This window comes from Aegilops tauschii, chromosome 7 (assembly GCF_002575655.3).
Source record: "Aegilops tauschii subsp. strangulata cultivar AL8/78 chromosome 7, Aet v6.0, whole genome shotgun sequence".
In the NCBI taxonomy this organism is placed as follows: domain Eukaryota; kingdom Viridiplantae; phylum Streptophyta; class Magnoliopsida; order Poales; family Poaceae; genus Aegilops; species Aegilops tauschii.
Genome location: NC_053041.3, coordinates 492,869,453 through 492,892,583, shown reverse-complemented (window position 1 = coordinate 492,892,583; position 23,131 = coordinate 492,869,453). Strand labels below are relative to the sequence as shown.

Here is a 23,131-nt window from a genome sequence, read left to right as displayed (position 1 = left end):
TGATGTATGAGATTGATCATATTCTTGTAATAGGAATCACGACTTGCATGTCGATGAGTATGACAACCGGCAGGAGCCATAGGAGTTGTCTTTATTTTTGTATGACCTGTGTGTCATTGAATAACGCCATGTAAATTACTTTACTTTATTGCTAAGCGCGTTAGCCATAGAAGTAGAAGTAATCGTTGGCGTGACAACTTCATGAAGACACAATGATGCAGATCATGGTGTCATGCCGGTGACAAAGATGATCATGGTGCCCCGAAGATGGAGATCAAAGGAGCAAAATGATATTGGCCATATCATGTCACTATTTGATTGCATGTGATGTTTATCATGTTATGCATCTTATTTGCTTAGAACGACGGTAGTAAGTAAGATGATCCCTCACTAAAATTTCACGAGACGTGTTCCCCCTAACTGTGCACCGTTGCGAAGGTTCGTTGTTTCGAAGCACCACGTGATGATCGGGTGTGATAGATTCTAACGTTCGAATACAACGGGTGTTGACGAGCCTAGCATGTACAGACATGGCCTCGGAACACATGCGAAACACTTAGGTTGACTTGACGAGCCTAGCATGTACAGACATGGCCTCGGAACACAAGAGACCGAAAGGTCGAACATGAGTCGTATAGTAGATACGATCAACATGGAGATGTTCACCGATGATGACTAGTCCGTCTCACGTGATGATCGGACACGGCCTAGTTTAACTCGGATCATGTATCACTTAGATGACTAGAGGGATGTCTATCTGAGTGGGAGTTCATTAATCAGATGAACTTAATTATCATGAACATAGTCAAAAGGTCTTTGCAAATTATGTCATACGCTTTAGTTCTACTGTTTAAGATATGTTCCTAGAGAAAATTTAGTTGAAAGTTGGTAGTAGCAATTATGCGGACTGGGTCCGTAAACTGAGGATTTTCCTCATTGCTGCACAGAAGGCTTATGTCCTTAATGCACCGCTCGGTGTGCTGAACCTCAGCGTCGTCTGTAGATGTTGCGAAACATCTGACATACACGTTTTGATGACTACGTGATAGTTCAGTGAGTAATGCTAACGGTTTAGAATTGTGGCACCAAAGACGTTTTTTTTAAAACGTCGCAGAACATATGAGATGTTCCGAAGACTGAAATTGGGATTTCGGACTAGTGCCCACGTCAAGAGGTATGAGACATCTGACAAGTTTCTTGAGCCTGCAAACTAAGGGAGAAAAGCTCAATCGTTGAGCATGTGCTCAGATTGTCTGAGTACTACAATCACTTGAATCGAGTGGGAGTTAATCTTCCAGATGAGATAGTGATGGTTCTCCTTAGTCACTGCCACCAAGCTATTAGAGCTTCGTGATGAACTATAACATATCAAGGATAGACATGCTGATCCTTGAGCAACTCGCGATGTTTGACACCGCGGAAGTAGAAATCAAGAAGGAGCATCAATTGTTGATGGTTAGTAAAACCACTAGTTTCTAGAAGGGCAAGGGCAAAAGGGATACTTCATGGAACAGCAAATCATTTGCTGCTCTAGTGAGGAATCCCAAGGTTGAACCCAAACCCGAGACTAAGTGCTTCTGTAATGAGGGGAACGGTCACTGAAGCAGTACTACCCTAGATACTTGGTAGATGAGAAGGCAGGCAAGGTCGACAGAAGTATATTGGATATACATTATATGAATGTGTACTTTACTAGTACTCCTAGCGGCACCAGAGTATTAGATACCGGTTCGGTTGCTAAGTGTTAGTAACTCGAAATAAAAGTTGCGGAATAAACGGAGACTAGCTAAAGGTGAGAGTACGATATGTGTTGGAAGTGTTTCCAAGGTTGATGTGATCAAGCATCGCATGCTCCCTCTACCATCGAGATTTGGTGTTTGCGTTGAGCATGATTGGATTATGTTTATCGCAATACGGTTATTCATTTAAGGAGAATAATGGTTACTCTGTTTATTTGAATAATATCTTCAATGGTCTTGCACCTAAAATGAATCTCGATCGTAGTGATACACATGTTCATGCCAAAAGTAATGATAGTACCACATACTTATGGCACTGCTATTTGAGTCATATTGGGATAAAACGCATGAAGAAGCTCCATGTAGATGGATCTTTGGACTCACTCGTTTTTGAAAAGATTGAGACATGCAAACCATGTCTATTGGTATATATGCATGAAGAAACTCCATGCAGATGGATCGTTTGGACTCACTTGATTTTGAATCACTTGAGACATGCAAATCATACCACATGGGCAAGATGACTGTAAGGCCTCGTTTTCAGTAAGATGGAACAAGAGAGCAACTTATTGGAAGTAATACATTTTGATGTATGCAGTCCAATGAGTGCTGAGGCATGCAGTGGATATCGTTATGTTCTTACTTCACAGATGGTTTGAGTAGATGCTGAGCGTATTTACTTGATGAAACACAAGTCTGAATTATTGAAAGGTTCAAGTAATTTCAGAGTGAAGTTGAAGATCGTCGTGACAAGAGGATAAAATGTCTGTGATATGATCATAGAGATGAGTATCTGAGTTACGAGTTTGGCACACAATTAAGACATTGTGGAAAGTGTTTCACAATTAATACCGCCTGGAACACCATAGTGTGATGGTGTGTCCGAACATCATAACTGCACCCTATTGGATATGGTGCATGCCATGATGTCTCTTATCGAATTACCACTATCGTTTATGGGTTAGGCATTAGAGACAACTGCATTCACTTTAAATAGGGCACCACGCAATTCCGTTGAGACGACACCGTTTAGAGAAACCTAAGTTGTCGTTTCTTAAAAGTTTGGGGCTGCGATGCTTATGTGAAAAAGTTTCAGGCTGATAAGCTCGAACCCAAAGCGGATAAATGCATCTTCATAGAAAACCCAAAATAGTTGGGTATACCTCCTATTTCAGATCTGGAAGCAAAAGTAATTGCTTCTAGAAACGGGTCCTTTCTCGAGGAAAAGTTTCTCTCGAAAGAATTGAGTGGGAGGATGGTGGAGACTTGATAAGGTTATTGAACCGTCACTTCAACTAGTGTGTAGCAGGGCACAGGAAGTTGTTCCTGTGGCACCTATACCAATTGAAGTGGAAGCTTATGATAGTGATCATGAAACTTCGGATCAAGTCACCACCAAACCTCGTAGGACGACGAGGATGCGTGCTACTTCAGAGTGGTACGTGATCCTGTCTGAGATATCATGTTGTTGGACAATACTGAACCTACGGGCTATGGAGAAGCGATGGTGGGCCCATATTCCGACAAATGGTTAGAAGCCATGAAATCCGAGATAAATGGATCTTTGAGAAGAAGACGGACGTGGACGGTAATGTTACCGTCTATGAAGCTCGACTTGTGAAAAAAGGGTATTTTCACAAGTTCAAAGAGTTGACTACGATGAGATTTTCTCATCCGTAGCGATGCTTAAGTCCGTCAGAATCATGTTAGCATTACCTGCATTTATGAAATTTGGCAGATGGATGTCAAAACAAGTTTCCTTACCAGTTTTCGTAAGGAAAGGTTGTATGTGATACAATCAGAAAGGTTTTGTCCATCCTAAGGATGCTAAAAGGTATGCTAGCTCCAGCGATCCTTCTAAGGACTGGAGTAAGCATCTCGGAGTTGGAATGTACGCTTTGATGAGATGATCAAAGATTTTAGGTTTATACAAAGTTTATGAGAAACTTGTATTTCCAATAAAGTGAGTGGGAGCGCTACAACATTTCTGATAAGTATATGTGAATGACATATTGTTGATCCGAAATGATGTAAAATTTCTGGAAAGCATAAAGGGTTGTTTGAAAGGAGTTTTTCAAAGGAAGACCTGGATAAAAGCTGCTTACATATTGGGCATCAAGATCTATAGAGATAGATCAAGACGCCCGATGATACTTTCAAAGAACGCACACCTTGACATGATTTTGAAAGAGTTCAAAATAGATCAGCAAAGAAGGAGTTCTTGGCTGTGTTACAAGGTGTGAGTATTGAGTAAGACTCAAGACCTGACCACAGCAGAAGAAAGAGAAAGGACGAAGGTCGTCCCCTATGCTTCAGACGTAGGCTCTACAGTATGCTATGTTGTGTACCGCACATGAAGTGTGCCTTGCCATGAGTTGGTCAAGGGGTATAATAGTGATCCGGGAATGGATCACATGACAGCGGTCGAACTTATCCTTAGTATGAAGGAAATATGCCCTAGAGGCAATAATAAAGTATTATTTATTTCCTTGTATCATGATAAATGTTTATTATTCATGCTAGAATTGTATTAACCGGAAACATAATACATGTGTGAATATATAGACAAACAGAGTGTCACTAGTATGCCTCTACTTGACTAGCTCGTTAATCAAAGATGGTTATGTTTCCTAGCCATAGACATAAGTTGTCATTTGATTAACGAGATCACCTCATTAGGAGAATGACGTGATTGACTTGACCCATTCCGTTAGCTTAGCACTCGATCGTTTAGTATGTTGCTATTGCTTTCTTCATGACTTATACATGTTCCTATGACTATGAGATTATGCAACTCCCGTTTACCGGAGGAACACTTTGTGTGCTACCAAACGTCACAACGTAAATGGGTGATTATAAAGGTGATCTACAGGTGTCTCCAAAGGTACTTGTTGGGTTGGCGTATTTCGAGATTAGGATTTGTCACTCCAATTGTCGGAGAGGTATCTCTGGGCCCACTCGGTAATGCACATCACTATAAGCCTTGCAAGCATTGTGACTAATAAGTTAGTTGCGGGATGATGTGTTACGGAACGAGTAAAGAGACTTGCCGGTAACGAGATTGAACTAGGTATCGAGATATCGACGATCAAATCTCGGGCAAGTAACATACCGGTGACAAAGGGAACAACGTATGTTGTTATGCGGTCTGACTGATATAGATCTTCGTAGAATATGTGGGAGCCAATATGGGCATCCAGGTCCCGCTATTGGTTATTGACCGGAGACGTGTCTCGGTCATGTCTACATAGTTCTCGAACCCGTAGGGTCCGCACGCTTAACGTTACGATGACAGTTTTATTGAGTTTTGATGTACCGAAGGAGTTCGGAGTCCCGGATGAGATCAGGGATATGACGAGGAGTCTCGAAATGGTCGAGACGTGAAGATCGATATATTGGACGACTATATTCGGACTTCGGAAAGGTTCCGAGTGATTCGGATATTTTTCGGAGTACCGGAGAGTTACAGGAATACGTATTGGGCCTTATTGGGCCATATGGGAAAGAAGAAAAAGGGCCTCAAGGGTGGCCGCACCCCTCCCCTTGGTCTGGTCCGAATTGGACTAGGGAAGGGGGGTGCCCCCTTCCTTCCTTCTCTTTTTCCCTTCCTCTTTTCCTATTCCATATGGGAGGTGGAATCCTACTAGGACTAGGGAGTCCTAGTAGGACTCCACACTTGGTGCGCCCCCTCCTAGGGCCGGCCTCCTCCTCCCTTGCTCCTTTATATACGGGGGCAGGGGGGCACCCCAGGGACACAACAATTGATCCTTGAGATCTCTTAGCCGTGTGCGGTGCCCCCTCCACCATATTACACCTCGATAATACCGTTGCAGAGCTTAGGCGTAGCCCTGCGTCGGTGGAACATCATCATCGTCACCACGCCGTCGTGCTGACGAAACTCTCCCTCAACACTCGGCTGGATCGGAGTTCGAGGGACGTCATCGAGCTGAACGTGTGTAGAACTCGGAGGTGCCGTACGTTCGGTACTTGATCGGTCGGATCGTGAAGACGTACGACTACATCAACCGCGTTGTGATAACGCTTCCGCTGTCGGTCTACGAGGGTACGTGGACAACACTCTCCCCTCTCGTTGCTATGCATCACCATGATCTTGCGTGTGCGTAGGAATTTTTTTGAAATTACTACGTTCCCCAACATAGTACCTAGTGGACTAAGGAATTTTCTCGATTATGGAGGTGAAAGGGAGTTCGTCGTAAAGGGTTACGTCGATGCGATCTTTGACACTAATCCGGATGACTCTGAGTAGTAAACCGGATTCGTATAGTAGAGCAATTATTTGAAATGGCTCCAAATAGCGCGTGGTAGCATCCACAAGATGACATAGATATTCGTAAAGCACACACGGATCTGAAAGGTTCAGACCCGTCGACTAATAACCTCTCTCACAAGCATAACATGATCAAACCAGAACTCATTGAGTGTTAATCACATAATGATGTGAACTAGATTGTTGACTCTAGTAAACTCTTTGGATGTTGGTCACATGGTGATGTGACCCGTCAGTGTTAATCACATGGTGATGTGAACTAGATTATTGACTCTAGTGCAAGTGGGAGACTGTTGGAAATATGCCCCAGAGGCAATAATAAATTAGTTATTATTATATTTCCTTGTTCATGATAAACGTTTATTATCCATGCTAGAATTGTATTGATAGGAAACTCAGATACATGTGTAGATACATAGACAACACCATGTCCCTAGTAAGCCTCTAGTTGACTAGCTCGTTGATCAATAGATGGTTATGGTTTCCTGACCATGGACATTGGATGTCGTTGATAACGGGATCACATCATTAGGAGAATGATGTGATGGACGAGACCCAATCCTAAGCCTAGCACAAGATCGTGTAGTTCGTTTGCTCAGAGCTTTTCTAATGTCAAGTATCAGTTCCTTAGACCATGAGATTGTGCAACTCCCGGATACCGTAGGAATGCTTTGGGTGTACCAAACGTCACAACGTAACTGGGCGACTATAAAGGTGCACTACAGGTATCTCCGAAAGTGTCTGTTGGGTTGGCACGAATCGAGACTGGGATTTGTCACTCCGTGTAAACGGAGAGGTATCTCTGGGCCCACTCGGTAGGACATCATCATAATGTGCACAGTGTGACCAAGGAGTTGATCACGGGATGATGTGATTTACGGAACGAGTAAAGAGACTTGCCGGTAACGAGATTGAACAAGGTATCGGGATACCGACGATCGAATCTCGGGCAAGTAACATACCGATGGACAAAGGGAATTGCATACGGGATTGATTGAATCCCCGACATCGTGGTTCATCCGATGAGATCATCGTGGAACATGTGGGAGCCAACATGGGTATCCATATCCCGCTGTTGGTTATTGACCGGAGAACGTCTCGGTCATGTCTGCATGGTTCCCGAACCCGTAGGGTCTACACACTTAAGGTTCGATGACGCTAGGGTTATAGGGAAAGTATGTACGTGGTTACCGAATGTTGTTCGGAGTCCCGGATGAGATCCCGGACGTCACGAGGAGTTCCGGAATGGTCCGGAGGTAAAGATTTATATATTGGAAGTCCTGTTTTGGTCACCGGAAAAGTTTCGGGTGATATCGGTAATGTACCGGGACCACCGGGAGGGTCCCGGGGGTCCACCAAGTGGGGCCACCAGCCCCAGAAGGCTGCGTGGGCCAAGTGTGGGAGGGGACCAGCCCCAGGTGGGCTGGTGCGCCCCCCCACCAAGGCCCAAGCGCATGGGAGAGTGGGAGGGGGCAAACCCTAGGTCCAGATGGGCCTTGAGGCCCACCCTAGTGGCGCCCCCCTCTCCTCCCCTTGGCCGCCCCCCTTGGATGGGATCTAGGGCTGGCCGCCTCCTCTTGGGGTGGGAACCCTAGAGGGGGCGCAGCCCCCTCCCCCCTATATATAGTTGAGGTTTGGGCTGCCCAAGACACACGAGAACGTCTCTCTTTCGGCGCAGCCCTACCCCTTTCCCTCCTCCTCCTCTCCCGCGGTGCTTGGCAAAGCCCTGCGGGATTGCCACGCTCCTCCACCACCACCACGCCGTCGTGCTGCTGCTGGACGGAGTCTTCCTCAACCTCTCCCTCTCTCCTTGCTGGATCAAGGCGTGGGAGACGTCACCGGGCTGCACGTGTGTTGAACGCGGAGGCACCGTTCTTCGGTGCTTAGATCGGAATCAACCGCGATCTAAATCGCTACGAGTACGACTCCCTCATCCGCGTTCTTGCAATGCTTCCGCATCGCGATCTACAAGGGTATGTAGATGCACTCCCCTTCCCCTCGTTGCTAGAGTACTCCATAGATTGATCTTGGTGATGCGTAGAAAATTTTGAATTTCTGCTACGTTCCCCTACACCGCTTGCGTATCTCGGTGAGACCAAATGATTGCAACAGGCAACAGAGAGTTTGCAAGCCCATCTCGGTGAGACCGGGATCCCATCCGGTAGACCGAACTGATTAGGGTTTCTGGCAGTGGCTATGTCAAGTGAACTCGGTGGCGCCGGATAGATCAAATCGGTAGGGCCGAGTTTGACTTTAGGTTTAGGACATATGTGGAAATGAGAAAGTGGTTGAGGGCTTTGGAGCATATCACTAAGCACTTTGAGCAAGCAAGCCATTAAGCAACACCTCATCCCCTTTTAATAGTATTGGCTTTCCTATGGAGTCAACGTGATCTTGGATCACTAAAATGAAAATGTAGAGTCTTGAGCTTTTGCCAATCTTTGTCCTTAGCATCTTGAAGGGGTTCCACATCCTCTTGTCCATGTCACGCCTTTGTTGAACTCATCTGAAATATACTAGATGAAAATATTAGTCCAACAAGAGATATGTTGACATTAATTACCAAAACCACCCAGGGAGCACTTGTGCTTTCAGGTATTCAATTTTGGATTTGATTTATGATTTTGGCCGGGCCAACAATTTTTGAAATCAATCAGCAACAACCGATCAATAAGAACATATCAACCCCACAAACCCTTCCACCACCTAGAAAAAAGAAGCGCCACCATGCGATATTGTAGCATCAATATAGTACTCCCTCCGTTTTTAGTTCACATATAAAATTTGGTCAAAGTCCAACTTTGCAAAGTTTGACCAAATTTATATTAAAAGGTATCAACATTTACAATACTAAAACTATATGCTATGAAAATTAATTTCATGATGCATCTAATAATATTGATTTCATACTGTGAATGTTGATATTTTTTCTATAAAGTTAGTCAAAATTTACGAAGTTTGACATGACCAAATTTTATATGCAGACTAAAAAGAAACGGAGGGAGTATATGCAACCACCGACACAGAAATTTCTCCACATAAATATAAACTGGTTAGCGAATAACACAAAATCACACAACGAAAGGGCCACCAAATCAACCCTTTATAAATAAAAATAGAACTCACTATATCATCTTCCCCACCAGCCAAACTACATATTCCATCAGTTCCAAAAATATAAGGGGTATTATTTTTTTAGAAAGAGAAATTTCTTTAACTTTGACCAAGTTCGGAGCAAAAATATCAACATCCACAATATTAAACAAAGTATGGAAATTCATTTCATGATGAATCTAAAAATACCAACATAATATTATGGATTTTGATATATTTCTCTACAGATTTGATCAAATTTAAAAGGTTTGCCTTTTCTAAAAGTAATACACCTTATATTTTAAAACATAGTGATTTTTTTAAGAAACCCAACAACAACAACGTCGCAGCAAAGTGCACCCAACCCTTCTAGTATATCCACTATTCCTAAATAGATACAACCCACTATCTATTTTCCTAGTCATGCAACCTTGTCACATAAAAGAAATACCACATTTAAGTTAGAAATTACAATTTTTTGCATTGTTCTACTCATGTGCTCTCCCACATCATCAATTCATACATGTTAGCTACAACCCACTATCTAAGTTTCTTTAGCCGTGCAACTATGCCACGTAAGCAAATCATCCATTTAAGTTATAAGTTACCTTTTTTGCCATAGTCTATGCATGGAGTGCTGCCACATCATAAATTCATGCGTGTTAATCATAAGTTATTTTTCATTAGTCTACTAGTAGTAAGAATATTATATCTACTATTATATATGCCAACTAGGCAATTTTGTGTGCACGATATTAATATATGACACTCCCACTACGAGTAGCCAACCTTGCTCTTACCCGTAGTGGGAGTATCTCTTGTCACCTAAACCTTCCAACATCTGGTTGCACCACACATTGTTTTCACTCTCAGTGAGATTTCGATGAAATTTATTGAATTTCAATAATTTCAGCAATCACTGAAATATTTACCTTTCAGCCAAAAAAAATCAGCAATTTCAATAGTACACATGAATTTAAATATTTTTCAAAAATATCAAATATGTGATTCAATTTAAGTGAATATTTCGGCCTTTTGGCCGAAACGCAAGCTGAAATAATTGAAATTCACTGAATTTCGATGATTTTGGGTGGTACTGAAATTTTTGTGAAACTGGAAGTGAGAACCTTGCCCGCTTATATACCACTCAAAACAAAAGTTGCCCCACGTGGCCATTTCTAGAGTACATACCGTCTCCTCCGTGGTCTCGGGCGGCGCTGTTGATGAACCCCCGCCATGTCCTCGAGCTCCTGCGCCAGTGCCGCTCCATCCGACACCTCGACCAGCTCCAGGCCCACCTCCTCGCCCACGGCCCATCCGCCGTGGCCTCCCTCGCCTCCCAGCTCGTCGCCTCCTACTGCGCGCTCTCCGGTGGCGCCGGACACGTGGGACTCTGCCACGCCCGCCGCCTGTTCGACAGAGTTCCCGACCCGGACAGGTTCGCGTACAACCGCCTTATCAGGGCGTACTCCAACAGCGGTTGCCCCCAGGAGGCGCTGTGCCTGCACCGCGACGCCCTCCGGCGTGGCATCCTGCCGAACGAGTTCACGCTGCCCTTCGTGCTCAAGGCGTGCGCCCGGGCGCGGGCCGCAGAGCATGCGGTGGCCACCCATGGAGTGGCTGTCAAGCTGGGGTATGTGCGGCAGGTGTTCGTGGGAAACGCACTTCTGCACTCATATGCGTCGGTCGGGTCGCTGAGGGACTCTAGGCGGTTCTTTGCCGAGATGGCGCCAGACAGGAATGTCGTGTCATGGAACACGATGATCGGAGGATGTGCACAGGCAGGGGAGACCAGCGAGGTGTGCGCCTTGTTTGGAGAGATGAGGCGCCAAGGAGTGTTGGCCGATGTGTTCACGTTCGTCAGCCTGCTTCTCGTTTGCTCGAGTGAGGGAAATCTTGAGGTTGGTCGGCTGGTGCATTGTCATATGTTGGCTAGTGGGTCCCGGGTAGATCTGATTCTTGGCAATGCACTGGTAGACATGTACGGTAAGTGCGGGGATCTGTGGATGGCTCATAGATGCTTTGACATGATGCCCATAAAGAATGTCGTTTCGTGGACTTCCATGCTTTGTGCCCTGGCAAAACATGGCTCTGTTGATGCTGCGAGAGATTGGTTTGAGCAGATGCCGGAGAGGAACATAGTCTCCTGGAATGCCATGATCTCTTGCTATGTTCAGGGTGGCCGATTCCGTGAAACTTTGGGTATTTATAACCGTATGAAATCTCTAGGTCTCACTCCAGATGAGGCTACCTTGGCTGGTGTCCTCTCTGCCCATGGACAAAATGGTGATTTGGCCTCTGGAAGGATGATACATTGTTATATTAAAGATAATTTTAGTGATCCTGGTGTCACTCTACTTAACTCACTTCTTGATATGTATGCAAGATGTGGTCAGGTAGACACATCCATAAGCTTGTTCACTGAGATGCCCAATAAAAACACTATCTCTTGGAATGTGCTTATTGGAGCGCTAGCCATGCATGGGCGTGCACAAGAGGCAGTCATGTTCTTCAGAGCTATGATATCTGATGCCTTCTCCCCTGATGAGATCACATTTGTCGGTCTTCTTTCTGCATGCAGTCATGGTGGTCTACTAGAAGATGGACAGTATTACTTCAAAGCCATGAGACATGTTTACAATGTTAAGCCTGAAGTTGAGCACTACGCTTGCATGGTTGATCTGCTTGGTCGGCGTGGCCATCTTGCAAAAGCTGTTGATCTGATAAAAGATATGCCAATGAAGCCTGATGTTGTGGTTTGGGGTGCATTAATTGGAGCCTGCAGGATCCATGGCAATGTAGAGATCGGCAAGCTAGCGATCAAACAACTGCTTGAGCTGGAGGGAATGAATGGAGGCTTGTTTGTCCTAATTTCTAATTTATTGTATGAAACTCACCAGTGGGAGGACATGAGAAGGCTCAGGAAGCTAATGAGAGAGCGGGGAACAAAAAAGGATATGGGTGTTAGTTCAATTGAAGTAAATAACAGCATACATGAATTTGGAGTGGAAGACACCAGACATGAAAGCTCAAGTGAGATATACGAGGCAGTTGATCAGTTGGCATATCATTTAGTCTCTCTGCATGTCCTGGCTGTGCAGCCTGTAGAACTCATCATGGAAGAGTGAAATAAGTTATTTAGGAGTGCTCCAATAGCCATTCTGAGCCTGATGCAGAGCATGGGCTGCAAAGGTATATATTCATATCAAGTAGCCTGTCTGTGGAAACCTGAAGGTAGGTGTAAAGAAGCATCCCTGAAGTAGTGAAAGTATCCCTAGGTTCATTTGAATTTTGAACATTGAATAGTACAATTTCAGGCATTTAATTTATTCACATTTGAATACTGGAAACTCGAGTTTCCTTTGACGTAAACCTGCATTTTTCCTGCTAATTGGTTCAGTTTCAGGCTTTCTGCAGATACCATGGTTCACTGGGGCAATCAACTCAATCAACTCAACCGACTGTACGGACAGTTAGGTCAGTGGCATTACATCGACAACACTCAGGATTCTCTGCATCGGCTGTGATGTCTCACCAATATCTAGAGAAACTAAAGCTCATAAACAGTAAGTTCATCAAACCGGAAGGACCGCCAGAGATCATCCTGACTGCTAATCACCTGTAAGGAACCAAATTGTTCTTAGCTTTACTGGGGATTGTACTGTCTACCATCTACGTACAGCACTTTTCTTGTTTTACCTGACGAGCAGCTTGACTGTGCAACAGAAAGTTAGCCGTCACATATGAATTCACCAAAGGAAGAGGTGTTTGTATTTTTGGCAGGAAATAAATGTTCGATTGATCAGCTGGAAACTGGGATCAGTGATCTTTTTGATGGGATATATATACTAGGCAGGCCAGGCACCCTGCACCTGATATATTCAGTTGGGGTCTTTATGGTTGTTTCTTACCCAATTGGAAAATTTTCATATTAGCCCGTAATTCATAATACTCTTTTAAAAATAGCTAACAAAGAGCAAAAACTTTACTAAATAAATGTTTTCGTACATGATAGGATCAATTGCGTTTATGGTCCCAAGTCACTGCAGTCAGTAGTATAATCCACTTGTGAAGCCAATTTCCTATTTCCTATTTCTGATTTTACTGTTTGTTGCTTAATTTCCTGAAGTCTAACAATGTGATTGTTCACTTGTCAAACATATACACTAAGATGCTGTGTGGACTCACAGGCGTTAACTGCCATGTTTACAGAATGAATTACTCCCTAGGGATGGGCTTGTCTAAGAAAGATGATGTGCTCAATGATCTCTAGATTGTCCCCACTTCTGGGTACGGTACTGAGCTTGTTTTGGAACCAGAGCTTGAGTTCATGTTACAAACCACCAAGATGCCTCTTAAAGCAACTGTGGAATATTCAAGGCACTTCAGCTATTCTCTGGAGAGGAGGATGAAGCCACTGTTTTGGGTAATTGAGTATAGAAGCATATACCGCAGTCTGACAGACATATTTGCATAAAACAATGAGCTTTTTGCTGAAGCCTACTTGGTTGACTTACAATCGAGGTAAGGTTGTTAATTGACTTTCATAAAGAGCTAACCATGTTGTCATGCCTGATTATACATATTTATGCTTCCATCTGGGGAGGCTGTTTTTTGAGATGCAAAGCCACTTCAACGGTGTTGATCATTCAGATGGCAAGCACTGTATACCGCATGAAACCAGAAGATAAAGATTTTTCATGGTCTTAACTCACTGTTAGAACACCAGTTTTTCGTAATTGGAGAATACTTTAAGAACTGGCTGACAAACACCTTTATTTTTCACCATGCAAAGTTTTCGGTAGTAGTCATGGCTGACTTTTCATGCTACTGGAGCTCCAGCATGTTGCCAGGGTTCTGCACATATATGCCCAGCCAAGGTCAAGATTTTAGGATTAGGACATTTGAATGTGCATGACTTTTTCTCAAATCTCAACAGGGGCTATTCTGGGTGGAATTTCAATGAAAAGTCAACTGGATGTATATGTTGATATGTTTTCACTTCTTTTTTTCTCTTTTAATTCAAGCTGCTGCGGCACGAAGAGAAGTCGATCTGTTATCCTGACTGACACTTTTTTTTTGAAGGAATCCTGATTGATAGTTGCAGTAGTACAACCTTCGAGGCTTCGACCCTTCTACGGGCAGATGAATACTTAATCTATCCCTAGCTTTATCTTTTTCTTTAGCAAGGAGTACATTTATTTAACCACTTACAGTGTAGGCAGTATTAGTACAGAGCAAATACAGCAACTAAAAGAATGACCAGTTCCAGTAATAATTTAAGGAAACAAGATCCAGCTACAACTTCAAAACCAATTCTAATTAGTATAGTACTTCACATCATTGTTCAACAGCATGATCGACTGCGCAAAGACTCCAGAAACATGGGAGAGTAAACGTGCCCTTGATTTATTTTTCAGTGCTCTATGCATTTTTTAACACAGTACAAAATATTATAAATACACATGTTTATGCAATGTAAAAAAATGTTTCTGTAATTCAAAAAAGTTTCATTTCATTCAAAAAAAATGTAGATTACATTTAAAAATATGTTCAGGTGTTTCAAGAATATATTTTTGGCATTTTTTCAAAAAAATGTTCATACAATGTTTTATAACATTATAAAAAATGTTTCAACGTGTATTTAAAAAAATGTTTAACACATCTTTGAAAAAACATTAATATTTTATTTTAAAAATGGTAAATGTGTATAAAATAGTGTTCGAAATGTATAAGAAAATTGTATCATGTATTTGAAAAATGTTAAATGTCTATAAAAGTGTTTCTTATCATCTTATGTGTACTAAAAATGTACAATGTGTTAAAAATCTGATAAAAAAACCAAAAAACCGGTAAAGAAACACAGAAAACCAAAAACCAAAAGAAAACCGTTGAAAACCGACACATAAAACCAAAAAAGGAAAAACCAAAGAGAACCGCTAAAGAAACACAAAAAAGTGATGAAAACCAAGAAAATGCACCAAAACCTCCCGCCTAAAACCTGCTGCCGTAGGAACCCAAATTGGGCCCATAGCGTGCTTGTCTGGCGATACGTAGAGCACCATCTCGCGATAGTCTTCTATTCCGAAATACATGGGCCTAGCCTAGTAATAGTTAGAGTGGCACCTATAAATATAAATATAAATGTATGAAATATGAAGTGCTATCTTGCATTCATCTCTTCACGCAATCAATACGGTGGCTTCAAAGTCCTAAAATCTGCATAAAGCTTTGGCTTCATTCCTTTAGGGAACTTGCATATGGACGACCTAATTTCCTTTCCAAGAAAAAAATTTGAGCATTTCTTCCAACACATCCTAGCGATCTATTATATTTTTAGAGGTATGGCTATATGATCGTATACATTCAATCTTATTATGAGATATGAATAATTAGAGAAGAACACCACCTTCATCTCTATGTTGTTGTCTCTACTATACTATGTGCGCGACTATGCTATTTTATAGGTGCCTGTTAAATAACATTCCATGGGGTGGGGGAGGGGAGCTGCATTGGCTGCCCATAGCCATTGGGGAGCTGAATCTTCCAGCCTAAAGAACCCACACAAACAAGCGGCCATATCTAGAGTATGAGGAAACAAATCAGCAATCCACCTTCTATGATGGTACCAATGGATATTATGAAAAAGGTGTTGGCAACCTTCACCACCGCATTCTCCTGTCTAAGAATGAGAAGAGGTTTGTTACACCTATGGATAAACTCTACATAATTTAAGCTACATGCTGAGTTTGGCGAGATTTGATTGGAAATAGGAGAGTGAGGGAGTCCACACCCTAAAATTCAGAGGGAAGGGGTGGATTAGTGGATGATGGGGGCAAGTCCGTAGCACCTATAACTCCCCCGTATGTTTGGGTATTTGAAATGAGAATGGGCTGGCAGTACCCAAAGGGATATTGGAGTGACATAAAATTCCAGAGCAATGGGTCTTTTAGGCCGGCTTTATAATGGAATCAGGGCAGGGGTTACCACTAGCCGAGCGGAAACAGGAGGGTCAACACACATTTTGTTGGTTCGGGTTGTAACATGCCAGTACAAAAGCATATGTTTTTGGAAGGTTGTTAGCTTTGTACTTATAGAAGGAAGAGACACCGCTTTCATACCCCCCCCCCCCCCCCCCCCCCCCATTTTCTAAATATACCATAGGTAGAAATTACTCCATGTTAGTGTTTGAAGTTGAGATGGAACCTAGCTAAAAGTCTACTCCCTTCATTCCAAAGTAGATATAATTTTGAAGTTAGACACAAGAATTAAGTATCTAAGTAGAATGTTAATATTACCATTCAGTTAATCATTCGTAAAGATAGAAATAAGAAAGTTACAGAAAATGGGATGACATGTATCTAGGAGAATAGATGTCAATAAGATTAAAAGAAATCCATTAGGTCGGAGCTAACTTTTTGTCCTTTAAAATGTAAAGAATATGAATCCTATATAACAATAGAGATCCTTTACTGTAAACTAAAGGGTTTAAATACCCGTAGAAAAAACTAAAGGGTTTAAAGAGAGTGCGGTGTTTCTGCTCCTAAGCTCATCTGCACCCCCTCTAACGAAAAAAATCAAAACAAATACTAAAAAAATTCATAAATTTCCAATTTTTTTGTCTGTTAGATAAGTTTATGCGTGAGGTGCGCTCCAAATTTCACCTCATTTGGAGATCTGAGCAACTCTCAGCTAAAAAGACAAATTCAGGGTCTGTAAAAAAGTTTACTGTTCACACACTGTTCTGATCCGATTTGTTTTTTTTGCTGAGAGCTGCTCAGATGTCCAAATAAGTTGAAATTTGGAGTGAACCTCACACATACAATTTTCTATCACACACAAAAAAGGATTTTTTTGAACTTTTTAAATATTTGTTTTGATTTTTTTGACCGGGTGCAGATGAGCCTGGGCACCGAATTGGATTTTCGGTTTAAAGATAATTTCTTACAGGAATCCTATCATGTGTTGAAATTCCTGTTAAAATTCCTTGAAAAGGGCTTATTCCAGGTCAGTGGGCAGGGGACGCTTTGTGGGCCGCTAGGAACCCATTTCCGGCTCGCTGCTCCGCTCCTGCCGAAATCAAACCGAAACCCTCCCCAGTCGCCACCATGAGCGACGGTGCCGCCACCCTCCTCTCCACCGCGGGGTACGACGGCGAGGGCCGCATCAGCGACCTCCACGACGACCTCCTCCGCCAGATCGTCTCCCGCCTCCCCGTCACAGACGCCGCCTGCACCGCCGTCCTCGCCTCCCGCTGGCGCCACCTATGGCGCTCCACCCCTCTCGTCCTCGACGACGCCCACCTCCCGAAGCCCACGCGCGCCGCCTCCGTTGTCCGAGTCCTCGCCGACCACCCGGGCCCCTTCCGCGCCGTCCTCCTCACCGACTGCAGGCCCGCCTCCCTCGACCGTGAGCTCCCCGAGTGGCCGCGCCTCCTCGCCGCCAAGGGCACCCAGGAGCTCGCCCTCTTTAACAAGCACGTCCACTCGCGCCTTCCCGCCGACATCCTCCGCTGCTCCTCGCTCCAGTTCCTCTCACTGTCCTTCTGGAGGTTCCCCGGCGACCTCTCCCGCAGCGCCGACGCCTTTCTTCCCCACCTCCGGAAACTCGACATGATAGGTATCAGCATGACCGAACATGACCTGGATTACTTGCTCGCTGCCAGCCCCGTCCTGCAGACCCTTACGCTGGCCCTCAATTCGCCCAAGCGCGTCCATCTCCGCAGCCAAAGCCTCCGGTGTGTGCTCGTTGGGCTGTCCACCATGGAGAAGTTCGTCGCCATGGAGAAGTTCGCCGTGATGGACGCGCCACTCTTGGAGCGCCTCATCCTTTTGGAGCCGTCTATTGCTAGGTGCGATCGTGTGAGGATCAAGATTGCTTGTGCACCCAGCTTGCGAGTGCTCGGGTACCTGGAGCCAAGAGTTCACAAGCTGCAGATCGGTGACAATGTCATCGGGGTATGGCTACCTCTCAATCTCCCTCTCAACCTATGGAATTATTCAGTACACATTAATCCATCCATCATGATTTTCTCCATGATTATCCAACATTTAACGAGTCTGGTATCTATCTTTCCGCATTTCAGCCGGACACAATGACGAGCAGATGCGCTGTGGTTCCAGGCGTCAGGATATTGGCCTTGAAAGTGAATTTCCGTATCCTCAGCGAGGTCAAGATGCTAGCCAGCTTCCTCAGATGCTTCCCCAACATCTCAACTCTGCACATTGAGGTATATATATCGCCCGATTCCTTTAGTCAGTCAGTCATTTTGCAATGTTATAGTAATACTGTATAGCAGCATGATCTATATATGTAACTGAACTGTTCACCACACTGGTATGAATATGCAGTCTGCCCTACATGCTCGATCCTCAATTGCCTATCAACCCACTTGGGAGCACCATGCCAAGTTCTGGGAGGAGGTCACTGCAGTTAAATGCTGGAAATCACGCGTCAAGAGGATCGTTTTCCACAAGTTCAGAGGGAATCAAAAAGAATTTGAATTCCTCAAGTTCATCGCCGGGGATGCGCAGGAGCTTGAGTCTTTGCTGCTTGTGCCGCTCGATGAAAATTTTACTTCAGCGGTTGAGGTGAATGAGATGATAGACAGATCCGGCTGTCCTCAGTTTCGAGCATGGGCCTCTAAAGTGTTGCTGGTGTAGCCTAAAGTGGACGGTGCTTGGAACTTGCAGAAAGCACTGGACCTTACCATTGACGATCCTTTTCTTCGTTGCTGAACGCACGGTTTAATTCGCTATATGTTCACATGATTGATCTGAGCCTTTTGGGAAACACATGTTTGTAGGTATGCATTTTCTTGAGATAGGGCACATTTCAAGTTTTCAACTACCATTAGCATACATGAATGTTTCAGCTTTCATCTACCTTGAGTACATTTTAGTGCAGTACTGAAAAGACCAGTGTTATTTATCCTGTTGCCTAAAGACCAGTATTACGTACTAGTGATATAATCCGCAACTATGTGGCTCCGAAATCTGAATATAGTGTGCCTGCTCTGTAGCATGTTGTTGGTTGGCACTTTCTTTGCTATGCTCTGGTTTTGTAGTGTCACCTCTGTCTGTTTCGCTCGTTATCATCAGATGATCAGACTGCACAGAGCTAGGTGGCCAAGTTATCAGGTGCTGTGCGCCATGTTGGTTTTACACGATGCTTTGTTCCAATACCAATTAGCTAGTAAATACCTAGTGGGATTTCAAATTAGAATGAAATTGAGAGACAGGTTCAGAAAATGTTTTAGAAAGGGGTATTAACTAAGAAGGATGATGGTAGAAAGCGTTTCTGATCTCTGCAGGAGGATTTTTGCCAGCAAGTTGATATGGCCGAGTTGGTCTAAGGCGCCAGATTAAGGCTCTGGTGCGAAAGGGCGTGGGTTCAAATCCCACTGTGAACAATTTACATTTTTTCTTCCAGACGTGTAAAAATATTCTGAAACTTTTTGCTAGAACTCTGCAATTGCCCATTACTGAACCGGCAGTTATGTACACTTTCTTATATATACAGGTGGCCGGTTTCCATCAGGTAGAGAATCGATCAACATTTATAATCGTCGACTGCAGAAAACCAGATGAATTTCCCCGTCGATGCACACCACCCATCCAGCAAAGCAAAACAGAAACAAGAACGTGCGGACGGGTGGGCGCGCGCGTCACGCGCCGGGGCTGGTCTTCTTGCCCATCTCGTGGAGGCCGGCGCCGGCGCCGACGCCGCCGCGGTGGAGCCTGCACCGGAACGACCCGGCGTGCGTCGTCGGCGAGCAGAGGCACGCCCGTGGGCTCGCCAGCAGGTGCGCGTGCTTCGGCGCCTGCGACGCCGCCTTGGGCGTGGTCACCATCACCGCCGGCGCCTCCCCGCCGCCCTTGCCCGCGCCGGCGTGGGCCATGTGGAGGTTGGGGTGGTGCTTCTTCAACGGCACCGCGATCTTATTCGCCGCCGCCGGCGTCTGCAGCTGCTCCTCCATGCTGCCCCCCATCGACCGAGCGACGACGACGGCAATCTCGATCGACCTCTACCATTCCAACGAAGGTTTGATCAGAACCAAGGACCGGTGAAACAACGAACATCGTACTAGAAATGTTAACAAATTACTGCCATCGTCTAGCCAGAAACCTCTCATCCAAACCCTCCCAAAAAATCTGAACACAAGAAAGACGTACATGGAGAATGAATCATGCGAGTTACCTTTGCTGAAATGGAAGACTAATGTGCAGTTAATTGTGGATCCTTGTATCAGCCTAAGTTAAATTACTCTACGGGTTGTAGTGGTGAGCAGTAACAAAGCGGGGAGGGAGATAAAAAAGGGGGTGCTTTATCCATGCACTGGTCTATTTAAAGCCACGTAACGGCCACACCAGCTATTTTTACCGCCTATCCCGAATTCGTTGGCGCCACTCATGGATCGGATATATATCCATATCCATGCATATTCAAAATGGACAGAGCACAGTCCAATATAAGGAGTCAAGGGGACACTATTTTTAGAGTGATTTTGCGACATTTGTGTGGGTCATCCAAATGTAGATTACTCCATAAGTTTTGTCTTCTATGTCTTCTACCTATGGTACAATCTACCTAATTGTTCTGTTTTTTTGGAAATCTGCATTCATATGCGTATACTAGAAGCACCTTTGTTGCACTGGTTTTAACGATGCCTTAAGTTTTTTTTAATATCTCCAATTTGTTATGATTGTTAGCATAATTTTCACATAAAAAGTAGTGGCAAATTATACATGAAACTGATGGCCTTTCCACAACTTTCTCCCTCTGAAGGTAGCCCCACCACTGGGAGCAACCCTAACTTTCCATTTCTAAGGAGTTCAGATGTTGAACGATACATCATCACAATTGCTCGGATGCGTCCTATTGGGATTTTCTCAAGTCACCGCCAGTTTTCAACTATATATATTTTTTACTATATGCACTGTTTGAGCAGACTTTGTATTTAGTTTCTACGGAGTTCATATGATGTTTTTTTTTGCGGGGTCATATGATGTTATTTGAGCATCAAACTTTGTAAGCGCCTAAAACATTTGTTCATAATCAATGCCATGAAGTTTCTGATTTTTTGTTTTTGCTATTTGTTATGATTTTACTATTCGTCATGGGTACTTGGGTGTAGGCATAACTTTTTCTTCGGTTAATTTGCGCCCATCAACCGAAGGCAGAATTAGGTTGGACGGGGGTATCACCGGGGGACGGTTCGACGGATGGCCACCAAAAGAAAGGAAAAATCAAGGAGCAGTGTCCAGAGGTCGAAGAAAGAGACCGACGCTTTGGTCGCTTTGGTTGAGAACCAACGGTTGGTCAGAATGATTTTTTTTATCTCCGAAATATGCTGGGTGGCTGGGGAGCGGCCCTTCCTATATCGAAGAGCCAAGCCTACAATTCTAGTATTGAAAAATGTACGCGATATGTTTCATCAATTTCCAGTCTGTTGAGTTCACACCGATGTGAGCTCACAGTCACATCCACGGAGCAGAAGCCAACGGACGAAACGGTCTTTCTCTCGGCCCTGGAAATGTGGCGTCCGGTGAAACACAACCTTTCAGCTTGGCGCCTCATCTTAAACGTGGCGGATAGATCATCATCTCGGATTCGGATAGTTCGGCGCTTCTCATCCATCAGATGAACACACATTCACGTTGATGATTTCTATGCCTATAAGCTGGTACCCCTGCATGCCACTGCGAGTTTAATACCTTGCAGACAGCGAGAGGGACACGCCACGCTTTCTCCCGATCTCTTTTTTTCTTTCTAAAACTCACTCCTAATGCAATCATCAACACTAATTAATACTGCACTGTGGCACACAAGGACGTCCGCTCTCCTGCCTCCATCACGGGATTTCTTCATCCGTTCGTTACTAGGTGCACTGCAGGCCGAACAGACGTTCGAGCTAGCGAGATAACGAGTTTAGCAAGCCGGACTAACTTGTTCAGGAGTACTGTAGCTTGTAGGGATGCAAAGCGGCGCCCCATCCACCCTGCTTCGTATTCAATACTATCAGAGAAATTATTTTTATTTGGGTTATGGCACAGTTAGTTTAATTTGCGTATTTGACCGGTGCCAAAGTAGAGCGAAGCAGGGCCTAAGCATCAGAACCACTAGGGCAATCATCTTGCTTGGCCTTTGGGAGCTGTAGAAGCACTGAAATACAGTGGTCTTTGATGGTGCTGCCCCGGAGATTGCCAAGGCCATGCGTTGAGTACGTGGAATAGGCGTGAGTAGTCGTCTGTATGAGTTGGAGTTTGAGTGTGGAGTCGACTAGCAATGGAGGTGTAACATGTAATTTGTAATTGCCACACGGGTGGAGGGTTCTCTATGCCCTTTCCCTCTCTTTATAAAATGATAGACATGCTATGCATATTCGAGAAAAAGAAAGTTTAATTTGTGTATTGGCTTGCCACCGTTGCATCCGTAGTAACTCGGTTAGGCTTGCTAGATGCACCGCAGGGCCAGTATGATGGACTGACAACGTGGTAGATTGAGTTAGCGATGACAGATGGTCAGCGAGTGACGCCACCCTCCTCAGGAACCCATGGAAGGGCAGATCGACAACAGAAGATGCCCGCATCGACCTCCCGCGGCGCGGCCATGGCGGTGGTCGGCCGCATGGCGAGAAGCAGGTGTGGGGCTGCACCGACATGTGGTAGGTCGGTAACGGTTCAACGGGGGTGAGTCGTGCCAGATCATGGTGGTCTGGGGGAGAAGGTAGTAACAAACAATGTCGACGCGAACTATGGATGGCGGCGGAAGGGGTCACATCCTGAAATGTCCATGACACCAAAAATTTGATAGACAGAGGAAGCGCTATATTGCCTCCCCAACCTCCAAATATAGAGGCCCAGGGTGATTTTTGGAGTGCCCTCCAAAAAATATGATGATGGATCGCGGGATAGCAAATCTATTAGACCGGCTTTTCGGCCAAATCAATGCAGGGAAGATTGTTATGGTGATTGGGCAGGTATGAGCGATTATGCTAGAGTTTCTCTTA

The 23,131-nt window shown here is 44.4% G+C and overlaps 2 protein-coding genes and 1 non-coding gene across 6 annotated transcripts; all 3 read left to right on the top strand.

The window, feature by feature from the left end:
- Window positions 1-10,292: 10,292 nt before the first annotated feature.
- Window positions 10,293-15,046, top strand: LOC109774253 (pentatricopeptide repeat-containing protein At2g22410, mitochondrial). 3 transcript variants are annotated; one of them, XM_020332968.4, is made up of 4 exons: window positions 10,293-12,354; window positions 12,527-12,741; window positions 13,333-13,644; window positions 14,206-15,046. In XM_020332968.4, the coding sequence occupies exon 1, from the start codon at window positions 10,344-10,346 to the stop codon at window positions 12,246-12,248; it is 1,905 nt and encodes a 634-aa protein (XP_020188557.1). In that variant the 5' UTR covers window positions 10,293-10,343; the 3' UTR covers window positions 12,249-12,354; window positions 12,527-12,741; window positions 13,333-13,644; window positions 14,206-15,046. The 3 variants fall into 3 exon arrangements, with proteins under 3 accessions (XP_020188557.1, XP_020188558.1, XP_020188556.1); XM_020332969.3 differs by having other exon boundaries at window positions 10,293-12,312; window positions 13,333-15,046; XM_020332967.3 differs by having other exon boundaries at window positions 13,333-15,046.
- A 575-nt stretch (window positions 15,047-15,621) lies between these two features.
- Window positions 15,622-20,352, top strand: LOC109774254 (FBD-associated F-box protein At5g60610). Of its 2 annotated transcripts, XR_005761826.3 has the most exons (4): window positions 16,924-18,077; window positions 18,206-18,349; window positions 18,471-18,925; window positions 19,642-20,352. XR_005761826.3 is itself a non-coding variant. In XM_040394294.3 (3 exons), exons 1-3 carry the CDS (start codon window positions 17,229-17,231, stop codon window positions 18,780-18,782), a joined length of 1,305 nt encoding a protein of 434 aa, XP_040250228.1. In that variant the 5' UTR covers window positions 15,622-17,228; the 3' UTR covers window positions 18,783-19,158. The 2 variants fall into 2 exon arrangements, 1 of the variants encoding a protein (XP_040250228.1); XM_040394294.3 differs by lacking the exon at window positions 19,642-20,352 and having other exon boundaries at window positions 15,622-18,077; window positions 18,471-19,158.
- TRNAL-AAG (transfer RNA leucine (anticodon AAG)) lies at window positions 19,451-19,531 on the top strand. The gene has a single exon. It is a non-coding gene; the product is annotated as a tRNA-Leu (tRNA).
- Window positions 20,353-23,131: the final 2,779 nt, after the last annotated feature.

Bases quoted from the DNA above. Each gene is read 5' to 3' on its own strand.
- LOC109774253 (XM_020332969.3), top strand. From the start codon at position 10,344: ATGAACCCCCGCCATGTCCTCGAGCTCCTGCGCCAGTGCCGCTCCATC.
- LOC109774254 (XM_040394294.3), top strand. From the start codon at position 17,229: ATGAGCGACGGTGCCGCCACCCTCCTCTCCACCGCGGGGTACGACGGC. The intron at 18,078-18,205 runs GTATGGCTACCT...TCCGCATTTCAG, and splicing joins TCGGTGACAATGTCATCGGG to CCGGACACAATGACGAGCAG. The intron at 18,350-18,470 runs GTATATATATCG...ATGAATATGCAG, and splicing joins TCTCAACTCTGCACATTGAG to TCTGCCCTACATGCTCGATC.